Raw genomic sequence first — 14,979 nt, forward strand, 5'->3', positions numbered from 1 at the left:
TGCCATGAGTTTGTCTGTATTCTCAGCCCCAACCACTCCCATAGCGCTGAGGAAATGTCAGTCCTGGAGTGTAAACCTCTTACCAGGGTGTGCATGCCCTCTGCTGGATGTCGCCGACTGGAGCCTGGTGGGCATTCCGTGGCGTTGCAGTGTAGGGGTGCTTTGCCATCCCCGGAGATGCCCGCAGCTCATTTTCTCTGTCCGGGCAATTCAAATCATCTCTTCTGAATCGCTTTTCATCCAACAAAATTGTAGCTGAAATAAAGGTTTTTTCTTAGATTTTCTGCGTGGAGCAGTGTTACAAAGGAATGCCATTTTGGTGGCAGCGTGCCGCTGGGTGCTTAATCTCAGCTTCATGCACTGCTGCAGACCCAGGTTTGAAAACTGGGGGGAAATGGAGGATAGAGGGCTGCAGAGGCAGCGACACCAACACGATCTAACTGTGCTGTGCCATCAGGCTCTGCAGAAGGGAGGTGCAGGTCCCCCCCAGCCGCTGCGGTGCGGCTGCGATCCGCTTTCCCCACTCGTAGCCATCGTGCTTTGTTTCAGTGGCCTTTAAACGGACGGCGTGAGACGCGGAGCGCTTTACACCGCGTGGACTTGGAGCCCGGGCTTCAGCTCTGGGGAGGTTTATTGTCCTCTTTCCGTTCTCCATCTTTCACGGCCTCAGATCCTTATGTGACGACTTTCGAAGTGGTTCAGTTTCCATGCTGGAGTGAAGGCCCCAGTTTCCACAGGGGCGATGAGGACCCCCGGCGTGGTCCCCAAACGAACGAGCAGGGATGGCCTGCAGTGCACGACAGGAGGAGCGCTGCGATGCTGACCCAGGGTGAAGCATCGCTCAGTGCGTCGCGTGTGCTTCTGCACCGCTTTCGGCTCTGGAGAGCCATTGCAGCGATGGTTTCTCTTGTGCCTTTACGGCAGCGCTGCCCTTGAGGCCGTTCTGATCCTCTTGTGCTGTGCAGTGTGTTTGTTTTTTTGGTTCTGCGGTGCCTGTCGTCGTCGCGGTCCCATTTCTCTGCAGAGCAGATCTGTCTCTTATTTCCAGAGGTGTGCAGGTGTGCAGGCTTGGATGTCCATAACAGCTTCCCGTAAACCTGGCTTCCATGCACGGATGGAAGGTGGCTCGGGCATGTCGTGCTGCCGCTGCCGGCGCTGCTGGGAGCACAGCAGAGGGGACAGTTCTGTCAGATTTCCTGAATTTGCCCGACATTTCTGTGGACAAATGCACAGTTGTTCTGTTCGAATGCCGTGTTTAATTACAAAGGGTTCGTTCTGGTCTCAGAGCATGGAGTTGGTAAGGAGGCACGGCGATGCTCCTTGCCCGCAGGGTGCAGCGCCGTCCTGCTGGGTCCCCACTTGCAGCCCTGGCCCTGAGGTGGCAGCGCCTCCATGTCCTCCCTTTAATTTCAAGGCGCCCAAAGCCTGTTGCAGGGAGTGCAGCGTGCTTGTTCTCATTGGGTTGGGTCATGGTCAGTCCTGCAGTGCTCCTGCATCGGGAAGGCAAATAAGTGAACGTGAGTGCCAAACCCTGCTTGTGTAGGATAGTGTGATGATCTTTGTAGTCTAATTGCTTTTGGAAGGAATGAAGAGGGCCGGGGGCCATTTCAGGTGTAGCTGGTGTAGAATCTGGTCTTCAGTATTCTGTCTTCACACTCCTGTTGTTTCAAATGCCATTTCGCCACAGCTATTCTGTTCTGAAAGCACGCGGACCAAGAAGTCACGTACTGCCCTGTAATAGATGCTGGTATTCGGTGGATTACAGAAATAGGCCAAGCAATTTGCCTCAGTCTTTTGGTACGGGTCCAATATTTCATGAACCGAGATTGATGGCAGAAAAGCATTTTTTTTGTAAAGGAATGAAGCCCGGAGGGGAGCGCGGGCTGTGGGCGGAGGGGCTGTGGGGTCAGAGCTCCGTGTGAGCCTTGCACTGATGCTGATAATCAATATCAGTGTTAGAATGGCAGCGAGCGGCTCGAAGGCGCAGCCAGCCTGTGTCAGTGCCCGGTGGCCATAGGGCTGCTGGGGAGCACAGCCTGCCTTTCAGCACAGGCAGCAGTGGGGGGAGCGGTGGTGACGGACCGCTTCTGCCCTCGGTTCGTTCAGCTCAGAGCTGTGACTTTATTTCAGTGCAGATTTTAGGGTTTAATCCTCCTTTGCGTTTTGATGTTAAATAAAAACAAAAAAATTCTGCCCTTGTGATGGCACACGCTCTGGCATCGTAGCGCCTCTTTATGAACCGTTCCTGGGTGCTGCGCATCCACGTAAGCGGGAAAATCCTCTTCCATGTCACAAAGGTCTCTTCTTCCCGGCGCCGTGCTGCATTTTGGGGCAGGTGCCGTTGGAATCCTTGGGATCGATAACCTTCCCTTGGCTTTGTGTCTGGTTGGCGGTTTTCTTCAGATCAGATGCTGCGCCGTTCCTGCTGTACTGCGCACGTTCCTGCACAAACTTTGCTTTAAAATCTATTAGATTCGTTTCGTATTGTCTGTACTTCACATACGGCACAAAGCTCATTACCATGACACTTCCATCACCATCGGGCGAGATTCTTTGTGATGTAAAACACGCTGTTCAGGACCTCTCGGCAATAAATGGGATATTTTGACTGTATATCCCATGGCAGGAAGCACGGTACTGTTGGAGAAATATGTGTACATAGCCGAGGTCACGGCGGAGCTGTGCCGCCTGAGCGCCGAGCGGGGATGGCGCCTGGCTCTCCTGCCACTCGTGCTCCCCCCCAAAAAATGCATCTACCTTTTAAACTTGCTCATTTTTTTCCTTGGAAAGAACAAACGTGTCCAAAACTCGTGAAACTGCCTTTGTAAGAGAGCAGTTGGTGCTTGGCTGCCGTGGCGCCGAGCCCCGCGCAGCTGCTCGGGGATGGTTGGTCTCCATTGGGGAGCACCTGGGACCTGCGCTGCAGGAAGGGACGAATCCTAGAAAAGCAGTCGCGAGAAGGAAGGTGAGGAAAACTGCAGGCCTGGGCAGAACCGATGCTCAACTTCGAACATGTGCTGCATTTTCTTAAAATTTCGTTGTTTTTTTTTTTTTTCAGGTAGGTTTCCCATCTTTGGTCTAACCAGGAGCTTAAACCCCAAGCGTAGGGGCGTCGGAAAACCTGGGTTGCAATATTCTGGTTCGAACACCGAAGGGAAAAAAAAAAAAAATACACCAAAATGAAATGAAAAGACCGAATGGAAGGCGTTTATAGAAGCAGCCTCACTTCCCCTTCCTCCGCAGGTGGAAGGAGCCCGTCCTGCCCCCGCTGCTGCCCATCGCTGGGAGCCGAGGGGGAGGCGATGGCTGCGCTTGTGCTTTGGAAGTTGCTTAAATTTTCTACTTAATTCGATTAATCTTTCAAAGTGCACCGTGGAAAGGCGAGTGGCTTCGCTATTGATGGATTGGCAATCCTAGGACGCTTTCATTTTTATTATTTTTTTTTTTTTTAATTTTATTTTATTTTGCGGTTCGACAAAAATGCGGGCGCAGTATTTGCGGAGGCATGGTTTTAGTTCCGGGCAGATAAGCGTTGTCGTTTTCTGAAGTACTCGCAGAGCACAGCCTTGAGACGCAGCGTTTGTCAGAAGGCAGGAGCTGCCTGGAGTTCTTCCTTTGTCTCTCCGTTGATTGGCACGCATTGTGCCAATTAATGCAACATATAGATACGCGGCCGCACGCGCCGAGGTGCCACCTCCGGCCATGGCGAAGGCTCTTCTCCTGCTTTACCCAAAGAATAACAGCTCCCCAAAGTTGCCGACCGCCTTTGTAGGTCAGCTCCTGCCGTGGCCGCGCTCCACGTCCTGCTGACCCGACCACGTAAGGATGGGCGCTTTGCTGCCGAGCGCTGCTGGCGGGCGGCGCGGTGTTCGGCGCTGGGTGCTGAAGGTGGAGAGAATTAACGGGAAATCTGGCCAGATTTGTCGCGTGCATTTCAGACTCCCCTTCTTATTTCTCTAATTTTTTTCCTATTTTTTTTTTTCCCCTCTCCCTCCCTCCCCCCCCTCCGCCTCCTCCCTTTCCCTGGCTCTCAACAAACACCACAAACGGGTACTTTCGGGTTGTAAAATATGGACGGCGGTGCTCCATGCGGTAAAAGACTCGAACGATTAATGCTACCCTTATGCCTCCTTTGAGTAGTTTTAGCCATGGGGCTTGGCACTGCCACCATTGTCTTTGTGCCAAAAAATATCCGCAGCGGCTGCCGCATTCTAGTACTAGAGGGTTGTCTCGAAAATTCCGCAGTGAATGCGTCGGGTGTCTGCATGGCTGTGGACGCTCTCTCCTTTTTAAAACGTCAAAAAAAAAAGGGGGAGAGAGAACCCCGAGCCCTTGCAGACCCCGGGAAACGCGCGGCGCGGCTCCGAGGGGCTGAGGATGGCGCAGAACGCGCAGGAAGCGCAGAAATTCGGGAGAGGCTTTTGTATCTGCCAGCACAAATAGTTGCGTGCGGAGCCCACTCTTGCATATTATCAGCACTCTTGCAAATTTTATTATCTGAAACAAATGTGCCAGTGAATTTTAAGCAGAAAATCGACATCAAGACTGTAGCTAATTTTAAACGGACAGTTTATACAAAAGATATTTCTCTTCTTCCCCCCCTCCCCCCCTCCCTGCAGCCCCCCACCCTCAAATGAAACGTAACGCCGCTACAAAAAGTATGATAATTTCGTAATTACAGTTGATAGTGAAAATCTACGGATGTGAATCTCTTTTAACAGTTTCTTGACTTTTCCGTGGATTTTGGCTGTTTGTTCCTAATGCAGAGGGCAGATTCCTGGCCGTGCATGGGAACAACGGCGGCGGAGAGGCGATAAAGTTAAAGGCTGACACGGGCAGAACGAAACACGTTCTCTCGTGGTCTCCAGAGCCCTCTGTTTGGTGGTAAAAGTGGATGCTGGAGATGAAATCTTTACAGGGAGCATAATCCTAAAAAAAAAAAAAAAAAAAGTCAATCTCCTGCTGGCTGCTGTGCCGCTTTGGTACCTCGCAGACTTCGACAGAGTCCTGGACGAGTGCCCATTGATGTCATGGAAACACTCAAATTACTGAGAATGATTCATGTCTATGCTGTTCTCCTATCCTCCCCCACACAAATAGAAGTAGATTTTAACCCTGACAACTTGTAATTTGCAGCGGGTTTATTTTTGTATCCGGATAAATATTTTTTAACAACTGAAATTAAGACGAGGCTGCCGGTGTCTGCGCTGCGCGGGTGCTGGGCTGCCGTGGCCCTCGGGTTGCTCCCGGCACGCAGCCCTGCCCCACTGCCTCCACTTATGGGGCTGTTGCATTGGGAACCTTGAGCCGTGCGCCTCTCCTCGCTGTTCCCATCCCGAGTTGTTTCTGCAGAGGCTTTTGGTGCTCGGAGCCCAGGGGGCCGCGTGGCGGGCGATGCGTGGTTTCCCCGCAGCCAGGCACGAGGGCTTCCAAAAGTTGCGATGTGTGCAGACGCCCCCCTGCGTCGCCGATGCGTCCGGGGGGGTTCCTGTGCTGGAGGGAGGAAAACAGCAAAAGCAATGACTAGCAGGCGGCCAGAGGAAGCGGTGCAGTCTGGTGTTGTGGTGGGGGAAGACGTGCTCGGTTCCCCCGCTGCGCGGGGCCGGCAGTGCTGCTGGGGCACGGGGACGGAGCGGGCAGCCCTGCCCTGCCGCAGCTCCGCGCTCTGCTGCGGCCTCGGTGCTCGCGGTGCTGCTGGCCGTTCTGCCTCCCCCCGTGGCTGCCCGCGCCGTAAGGGTGGTCTGTTGGTGTCAATATGTTTTGTATCAGCCCTCTTGACTGCTCTTTGTCTCCCTAGCACGTGGTGTAGTGCTACTCAGCCATGACTTAATGCTCTGCAGAAACCACCTCTTTCCTCCTTGGTTTTGCTCGAGTCTGCCCATTCAAACCTGAAAGAACCTTTATTTTCCTTTGTAAATACAGCGTGGCCGTAACCAGTGCTGCGAGGCAGGCTGCCGGAGCTGCGTGCTGAGGGCAGCCCAGAGCAAAACCCAGCATGAGCTCTGGTCTGTGGGGCCAGCAGCGCGCAGCAGCAGCGGTGGGCCCTCCCGGAGCCGTCCCCGTCCCGGTGTCACTGCAGTGCCCAGGGAACGGCCGCAGCACGAGGCGCAGCACAGCCCTGGGGATGGGCGCTGCCCGGAGAGCTGTGCTGGGCTGGCTGAGTCCTTCTACATCCCATCCTGGGGCGGTGCAGCCGGGTTGGGCAAGTTCATTGCACGTCGCCATCCTCGGCAGGAAAAGGCGTTCATGCTCTGCTGCTGCCTGCGTGCGTTGCATGGCCAGCAGCGCCTGTTTCGTGCATGTAAGCAGCGCTGGGAAACGTGGGGAACATCCTGTAAAGCACTTGGAGAAGCTGTACGTGCACATGCGATCGCGTTGGTCATACGTCTCCTTCTTCTCTCCCAACAGGTAAAACAGAAAGGGGATCATACTCATCGTACGGAAGAGACTCGAGTTTGCAGGGTTGCCACCAGGTAAGCGGGATCCTGCTCGGCGAGGCGTGGCGATGAGCGCTGTGAGAAGAAGGGTCTGCAGCTTCGTGCTGTGCCCCTCGCGGGGGGCTGCCCGGCCGGAGGTGTGGGCAGCCTCTGCTGTGCTGCAGGGCGGCCGCCGGGGCCGCTGGTTGTGGCCCTGTTGTGATGGAGCCCCGGGGGTCCCTTCCGTGCAGTCCAAGCTCAGCAGTGACACAAGTGGCAGCGCGTGGAGAGCTCGTGTCAGCCCCCGGCTCTGGGTGGCTAGCACCGTAAATCATAGTTTTCGCAGGATCTGTACGATGTTGTGTGAAAACAAGGTTGTACTGAAGGGATAAAAATGTCTGTGGAAATATGATTTGTTGTCCCTTTTTGTTTCTGAATTGTTTTTGGCTGGAAGTCAAGGCCAGCAGGCTAACAGCAAAGCCGTCTCAAGGGAAGCGTGCGTGAGCTAGAGAAATAAGAGTAGTTTAATTAAATAATAAAGTGCCAGTGCAACACAAAGGTGCAGTGCGTGTGCGCGCGCCGCTGTGCGCTCTGCATTTGCATGCTTTTAGGTCTCCAGAGAAAGTCTGAGTCTAAAAATACTATTGATAGCCAAAAGTCCGTCCTTTGTTTCGAGACAATTGGTTTCTTTACAAGGCGCTTTCTTTTTAATTTCAGTTGCAGCATTAATCGTGCGTTCACATTCATTTTGCTCGTGGAGGATGCTGGGCTTCCTTTCTCTAAGTGCGGCAGCCTCTTACTTTGGAAAAGTATTGGAAGAATTTAATAGCCTTCTTAATATTCAAAGCTTTATGCTGTTTGAATCTGCCAGGACAAAAATAACGAGCCACGAAGGCAGCCAAAATGCGTATTATTTCCCCGTAGGAAAGGGAAGTGCTTGATCCCTTCATCCCGTGTGCGTCGGAAATGTGGGGCTGAGGTCTGTTGGCGTATTTTGGAAGCAGCCCTCGTGCAGCACAGAGGAATGGATGGGTTGGAGCCTGTGCGGATTTCCTCATCCTGAATGGGGCCGGATGGGCAGGCAGGCAGCAAAGCGACGGGCTTACAGGTGTGTGGAGCTGCGTGGTGGTGAAGCTGGCCGTGTTCGAGGCCAGGTTGGATGGGGCCCTGGGCAGCCCGGTCTGGTGTGAGACGTGGAGGTTGGTGGCCCTGCCTGCAGCAGGGGGTTGGAGACGCATGATCCTTGAGGTCCCTTCCAACCCGGGCCGTTCTGTGATGCCGTGAAGTCCTGCTCGGTGTGGAAGGAAGGCAGTGCGCCGCGTGTCCTCCTGTGGCAGAGCAGGGGCTGCAGGAGGGGCCTGGGGGCGCTGCCTTGTCCCGGCTCGGAGCAGCGGCGTCAGTTCTCAGCTGGGCTCCTGCACTGGGAGCTGCTCTGTGCTCTTCAGTTTCCATGCTGTACGGGGAGCCTTAGTGTGGCTTGCATTGCGGGCTGCTCCTGTGCTCCCGTATCCGTGAGTACCTGCTGGGTTCGGTTTGATCGTAGAATCATGGAATGGATCTTGGGGCTGGAAGGGACCTCAGGATCATTGAGTTCCACCCCCTGCCCTAGGCAGGGCTGCCAGCCTCCAGGAGTTGTGTATTTCCTTGAGTTTGGCGGTGAGCGGTGACCGATAGGAGCAGAGGGCAGCGGGGCTGCTGTGGGCTGAGGACGTGGTTTGGCAGTGCTGGCCGATCCCAGCATCCTTGCCTTCTGCTCATGCCTTTCCCTCTGCGTGCAGTGAGGGTGAGCTTGTTCCAACAGAGCAGGTGTGGAAGGATCTTCCAGCCCCGAGATCCATTCCACGATTCTACGATCGAACCGAATCCAGCGGATGCTCTTGGATACGCGGGAGTGGAGGGCACGCAGTTCCTGGGCTCTGATGTGACCTCGTATGGCGTTGCCTGCAGTGCTGGGAGAGGCACAGAGGTGGTGGGAGCCCAGACTGCTGGGCACAGGTTGGGCAGCGAAGGGCTTTGGGCTGTGGATGGGGCAGAACTCGGTGCTGGTGAGACTGTACCCCACCACATGTGTGCAGGTGGTGAAGAGCTGATGGAGAAACGCCATCGCCCAGTGTACTTTCTGCTCTTTCCTTCTGTGGTTTAGCGAGTGAAAATTTGAGGCATTTTAGGTATGTATTTCAAAATACTACAAATAACAAAACCTGCAGACCGTGGAAGGCCTTTCTTTCTGCCGTGTGCATCCACGCTCTTGAAGTGTAATGGAAGAGGGGATGAAGTGTATGACCAGTGCCCAGACAAGAAGGAGAAGAATGCTGCTAAAATAAGAACCTCTTGAACTTCTGGAAGGTACAGAAGGAATAACGTGGAGTGCTGAGGGCCGCCTATTGTCTGCTCTTCAGGCTGCGCCACGACCAGAACCGACTGCGTTATTAACAAGTAGGAACCTCCCGGCGTGGAAGGAAACCCAAACCTGCAGTTCTGCTGCGGGATTTCTGGGATGTGCTGAGAGATGGGCTTCCCTGGGCAGAAGACAGTGAGAAAAACGTGGTGGTTTCCAAGGAAAATGGTGCTGGTGGTACCGCGGATTGCTGAGAGCACCCCGAGCTCAGAGCAGCCGCAGCTCCACACGCTCCTCCCCAGACCCAGGAGGAGTGTGCAGATTTTGTTGATTCCTGAAAGGTAAATTGCTACCTCCAGATGTGATGCATTGCTCTCTGTAGATGAATTCCTGGAACAATTAAGGAAAACTAAATACTTAACGATATTGAACTTGCTACCTATTAATCTTCTGGTAGGAAAAAGCCAACAACCCCTCTTTGTGCGAACAGCAGTGATGCTCTGAGGTTTCCTTTCTGTGCGCTGCCTCTACTGGGGAGAGGAGAGGTTGATGTGCAGCTGCCGTTCCCTCAGGATGGCTTTTATTCCCGAATTGGGGCCCAGTGCTGCTCCTACAGAGGATCGTGGCAAGTGCAGCGCTGATGGCAGTGGGAATGGAGGAAAGCTCATCGTGGGAGCTGTTTAATTCCGTTGGAGAGAAGTCAGCTGAGGAACGTGCACCAAAGTTGTTGTCGAGGCACTTCTGAAGCACTGACTTCGGTGAAGTGAATGACAGAAACCTCATAGTGTTCTGCGAAGTCAGGGTTTTACACGTTGTCTTCATTCTCTTCTGCTCTCTGTTCCCCCAAAGATGAGTTCTTTTCTGGCTGTGCCGGTTCGGGGCTGCTGGCAGTCCTTTATTTGTGCCACTTCAGCCAGGTTTCTTGCCCTCCTCTGTGCTGCTGGTTTACGCTGCAGCGTAGGTCACAACTGCAGGATGGTGAAGGTTGGAAAAGACCCCTGAGATCCCCAGCCCACCCCACTGTGCCCCCTGTGTCCCCGCGTGCCGCATCCCCGCGGCTCTGGAACACCTCCAGGGATGGCGACTCCACCAGTCCCTGAGCAGCTGCGCTGCCGCAGCACCGCTCTTTGGAGAAGGAGTTGTTCCTAATAGCCATCCTGGCCCTCTCCTGACACAGCTGAAGGCAATTAATTACCTGTTGTCCTATTGTTGTTAATTTGGGGATGATGCCAGCCCCGATCTGGCTGCAGCTTCCTTCCAGGCAGCTGTGGAGAGCGATGTTGTCCCCCCCCCGAGCTTCCTCCTCCCCAGACCCTGCTTGGGGGTCTGTGCATGGCAGCTGCAGGCAGCGCCTCAGTTTCTGTGCTCAGAGAGCCTCGGGTGGCACTGTGCTGAAGCAGGGCCGGTGGGGCAGCAGGATCTGCTCATCCTCCGTGGCAGTGGCGGTGGCTGTGGGCAACCCTGAGCTGCCACGCTTTGCTGGGCGGTAGGTAACTCAAAGTGAGCAGTAAACGCAGCTGTGCAATGAGCCTGGTGGACAGAAAGCGTGCACCAGGGCTTCCAAGAGATTGTATGTGGGAGTAGACTTGGGACTATTGGGCAATTCGGATTATGTCCTTTTGGGAAATGAGGACTGAAAGGCAGCCTAGCTTTCAAGGTGCTTTAGTTTATAGCAGAGTCCCCAGATCCTGAACTATGGTTGTTTTTACTATTAAGACTTCTCAGAAGTGAGCCTGGGTGTTGTTTTTGGACGTGACGTGCAAGAAATACAGTTGGCGGAGCTTGGAACCGTCCCAGTGCTGAAGGCTGGGGCTGGGATGAAGTGCGAAGGTAAAAACGAGTGGAGTTATGCAAGCTTCGCCGGCTTTCCTTTTTTTCCTTTTTTTTTAAATATCTGCTACCAAAATATAATAATCTCCATCCTGAATGAGATCATATCTGCTCGCCTTCAGCCTGACTCGAGGCGCTGCTGCAGGAAGGGCTGATGAAGGAAATGAGAGACGCAGCGTTTAACCCCTGCAGCAAAACGGCTCCGTCTGCGCCGTCCTTCCCCGCAGCCCTTCCCCACCCTCGTCCCCGCTGCTGCCCCACCTTGCCCTCCTCTCCCATCTCTGGAGCAGGTGGGGGCAGAAGGACGGTGAGCGATGGGGCCCTGAGCTGCTCAGGGCCGTGGCTTCCGTCTGTGTGCGTGGAGGGAGGCTCCGCTTCTCAGTTTGTGAATGTCTGCTGCTCGCTGAGGAGAAACGAAGGGCGCCTGCAGCCTACGGCGTTGGCTGAGATTTCGTATGGGCAGGGTGGAAATGTTGCTGGAGAACTCTGGAATGAGCATAACGGACGTGGAGAGAGCGGGGCGGCTCCGGTGGCAGAGGCGTGTGGATGAATGGAGCCCAGCTGCCTGCCGCTGTGCCCAGCGAGCGAGCAGACCTGCGCACGACCCAGCGCAGTCACGCTGGGAAGGGAATGGGCAGAAAGCCACTGGCCCGTTCTCTTCTGCCTTCCAGAAGTCCCGGGACTTCCTTTTTTCTGCTGCGAATTATTGAACTGTGGCAACATCTCCGATTATACGAGGAGAAGTCCAGCAAGGGGGAAAAAAAGCGAGAGGGCTCCCGTGCTTCGTTCGGCTGAGCGCGTGCTCTGAGGTCGGGTTGTGACGAGAGCCGCTGCCGAGTGCCTCCTGCAGGAGCGGCTGTGGGAGCAGCGTAGGGCGAGGAGCTCGGAGCCCTCGAGGCTGAGCCGTTTGCCGGGCATGCAGAGCCTTCTGCCTGTCCTGAGTGTGATGCCCCGCGCAATCCTCGCCGCCCTGCGGAGCACTCTGAGCTTTCGCTGCTCGTTTCGCCGTTCCTACGGCCTGGGCGCAGTGAGCAGCGAGTGGTGGGGAAGGCAGAGCTGTGGCCGCAGATGTGGGGCGCACACAGGGCTGCGTGTGGGTGCGGAGCTGCTTCCGAGCTGTGCTTTGTTTGTGAATGCTGGGGGCAGAGAACTTCCCCGTTTTATTGGTATTGTATACCGTAAGTTATTAAATTTCATCTCTGTAATACACCTGCAGTAAAATAACAAAACATTACTGCACTTAAGGAACATGTGTGTGTGTTGCAGCGTTCCACCCCTCCCTTCCAAACAGCTGCTTATGGATTTCGAGATCCATTGTACGTATTCCCCAGAGCCCACCTCTAATAATCGAGACACATCTGCCATTGCGGTATTACAGGCATATGCAGTTTTATTGAAAACTGTACCTGTATATAAAAAAAATTAAATAACTCCTACCTCGGTTAAATTGGCAAGCTACCTTTTCTGAGGATCGTATTGCAGACCCCTGGAGACGCGCCGAGCTCGTTTTGTTCCTCTGCTACAAATCACGGAGCGGTTTTTGCTTAGTCAAGTAACGAGATTTCCTCGCGTTTGAATGGCAGGATCCCTTTACCTGCAGCGGTTCCTCCTCTGCTCTGCCTGCTGTGGCAAACACACGCCAGAGCTGCGCGGGATGCTGAGCGACACCTCGGCTCACAGCCACCTCCTGGCTCAGCCATCTCCGCAGGTGGAGGAGCGGCCTCCTGCCCTCAGCAGGTTGTTGGTGATATGTGGAGAGCCTGACTCCTTGGCTGGGCAGCGCCTGCTGTCCGCCCCAGCTGTGTGGGGAAGCGTGTGCTCCGCAGAGATGCGGTGCAAGGCAAAGCGTGCTGTGTGTGCACTCTGTGAAGCAGATGCAGGCAGAAGCAGCTCCGTGCCGCAGGAGTGCCACAGGGTTTCTTGGGTCCTCAGCTCCTTCAGCACGGAACCCAGTGGAGCTCAGAGGTGCTGGCTGACCTCGCGGTTGGCCGTGGGATGCAGCTGGGATGGAGGAGAAGACGACTCCCGGCCTGACTGTGTCACAGGCCTGCAGAGGATGTGCAGAGGTGACGCTTTGCCTGCTGTGAGAGCAGACGGCCCAGCATCTCGGTGGGGCTGGGGAGCTTCAGCTGCTGCCATGTGCAGTGATTCGCACGGGAGGAGATTCGCCTCTGCCGTCATTTCCGCTCGAGCGTCTTGCTGTGGGAGGTGGATCCGTGGCTCCAGGAATCACTTCACGTGCTCGTGAGCTCCTGCCATCATGGGCGCGTCGTGGGCTAATGCTTTCGATGTTACGGCACTAAAATGATGGCATAGGAGATAAAATTTCCATGTTAAAAAGGCCCAGACTTAAGTTCGGATGCCTGAGTGGCTCATTTAGCTCATTTTTAGAACTCCTCACGTGTCCGGAAAGACACGTTGTCATTGTCCGTATCATAATTGAAGAAATGCTGAAACCCATCGCTGCAATTTAGTGGTAAAAGGAAGCGCTTTCCTCGTGGCCCTTTGGCTCAGATGTTAAGCTGAGGGCTGTTTTGTTGGAAGTGAGCATTCCAAGGGCACCTTTCTGGAGCTTATAACCTGGCAACAGAATAGCACTGCTATTTGTAATGTGCAGTAATAGGTTTATGTTGTGGTTGAGTGCTAACAGGGGCTCGGTTTGCCTTCGCAGTGGCTGCACTCTGACTTTCCGTGCTGTCGTGGGTGTGATAAACAGGGGGATGAGGTCCGCCTGCGGGGGGACGCGGTGGGTTGCGATCCCACTGTACAGAGTGCTGCTGTGTCAGGGCTGACCAGCGCTTGATGGAGGACCTCTAGCAGGAAGGTGGGCTGCTTTCACTCATTCTGGCAATTTTAAAGGCTCGGAATTGACTGCTGAGTGCCCAGGTGGATGCGGGGCTGAGAGGCAGGGGTGTTCTTGGCAGGTTTCGCTTCATCTAAATGCGTAAACCCTGCAAAGCAAACAAAAGAGGTCACTGCAACGCTGGCTGAAACCGTTTTCACCGCACGCTCAGGGCAGGCTTTTGTCGAGCACCCACGGCTTTCTCCACAGGCAGCGATGACTGTCACCCTGCCTTCCCATCCCTGTGGTGACCAGCCCGCTCCTTCCCTGCTCCTTCCCTTTCCATCCGTGAGGCCGATGGCAGCGTGCTGAGGAGGAGCTCGCCGCCCAGCATTACCAGGGGTTGTGATGGACGTCCCATTGGACGCGGATGTGGGGAGGAAGCCTTGACGTGCAGCCGCTCCATCGGTCCCTGACGCCCCTCTGAGCCCGGCTGGCTTCTAGAGCAGAGCTGTCTTCTGGTCCTCCCTTCCGCTCTGTCCTGCGTCCTCGTTCCTGGGAGGCCCTCTGTGACTCAGGCCTTCCTGCTGGGGCTCCGGGCTCTGGCTGTTGCTGGAGGACCTTTCCTCTCTGCTGTTGCTGTGCCCAGGCCCACGAGTGGGGTCTCAGCCTCTCCCAGTGCGCACGGACAGGGACGATGGTATTTCCTGCAGGTTTATGGGGCTCCCGTGGTTGCCACGAGCCCACGTGGCCGGTGTCGTTTGCTGCGTGGTGCCGCACTGCTCATTTCCAACAGACCATTTCCAATAGCCTTTTTACTACCCAGAAGTTGCTCTGCTCCCCCCCACCCCCTCTGACATGTGGTTACCTGCTGCTTACAGGGGAATGAATAGCATCTTTAATCACGCTTAATTACCATGCAACTGCAGGCAGGAACTTCGCATCCAGAGCAGTTCAAGATGGAGAAACGAGATCCTTTGCAGGCACAGACAGACGCAGAGACCGATCCTAAAAAGGATCACTATTTTCAAAACGTTTGGTGTGCGAGATTTATTCAGGATCTCTACTTTCTAAGGCAGCTACTCATTAATTTTCTACGAGTCTTCAAATTTCTCTTCTTCTGCAAACTTCCTTGCAGCATTTCCAGTTGCAGCCTCAGCCATCTGCAGCGCGTCTGCATCTCCCCAGGTTTCAGCCTCCAGTACGTCTCCCTTGCTTGCACTTCGCATGGGCTGGTGTTTACATTTGAAGTCGCTCAGGTCAGAAAGCAGGCAGCTCGGCACATGCGTGCAGGGAACACTCGGCGTTGTGGCAAACAGCTGCTGCAGATGCAGACGGTGGCTCGTTCAGGTTTCTTCACCTGCTCTGCTGTGTGCTCCTGTGGAAGGTCCAGATAAGCGCCAGCCCACTGCCTGTGTATTTTTAAGAGCTTTCCAGTCAGCTCCCCGCGCCTGATTTTCACAGGGAGCTCTTCAAGTTCCTCCGTGGTGATAGATGGAGAGAAAGTAAACCTGCTTGCCCCACCTTGAAGGATGGCTTCCGTGCTGCTTTGCCCCTTTGCCTGGCAGCAGCTCTGCCCCCAGGGATGACCTCCTTTGCTTCACGGCTTAGAA

The 14,979-nt window shown here is 54.7% G+C and overlaps 1 protein-coding gene across 1 annotated transcript in view; it reads left to right on the top strand.

Annotated features, from left to right (window-relative positions):
* TCF4 (transcription factor 4) overlaps nt 1–6,509 on the top strand; it is an 84,422-nt gene extending 77,913 nt beyond the window's left edge. The window contains exon 4 of the mRNA XM_042831140.1: nt 6,409–6,509. Within this exon, the coding sequence (XP_042687074.1) occupies nt 6,409–6,509 (101 nt within the window). The remainder of the gene's footprint in view (nt 1–6,408) is intronic.
* The last annotated feature ends 8,470 nt before the right edge of the window (nt 6,510–14,979 follow it).

Source organism: Centrocercus urophasianus, unplaced genomic scaffold, assembly GCF_019232065.1.
Source record: "Centrocercus urophasianus isolate 14NV4802_14NV808 unplaced genomic scaffold, USGS_Curo_1.0 seq_35, whole genome shotgun sequence".
NCBI lineage: Eukaryota > Metazoa > Chordata > Aves > Galliformes > Phasianidae > Centrocercus > Centrocercus urophasianus.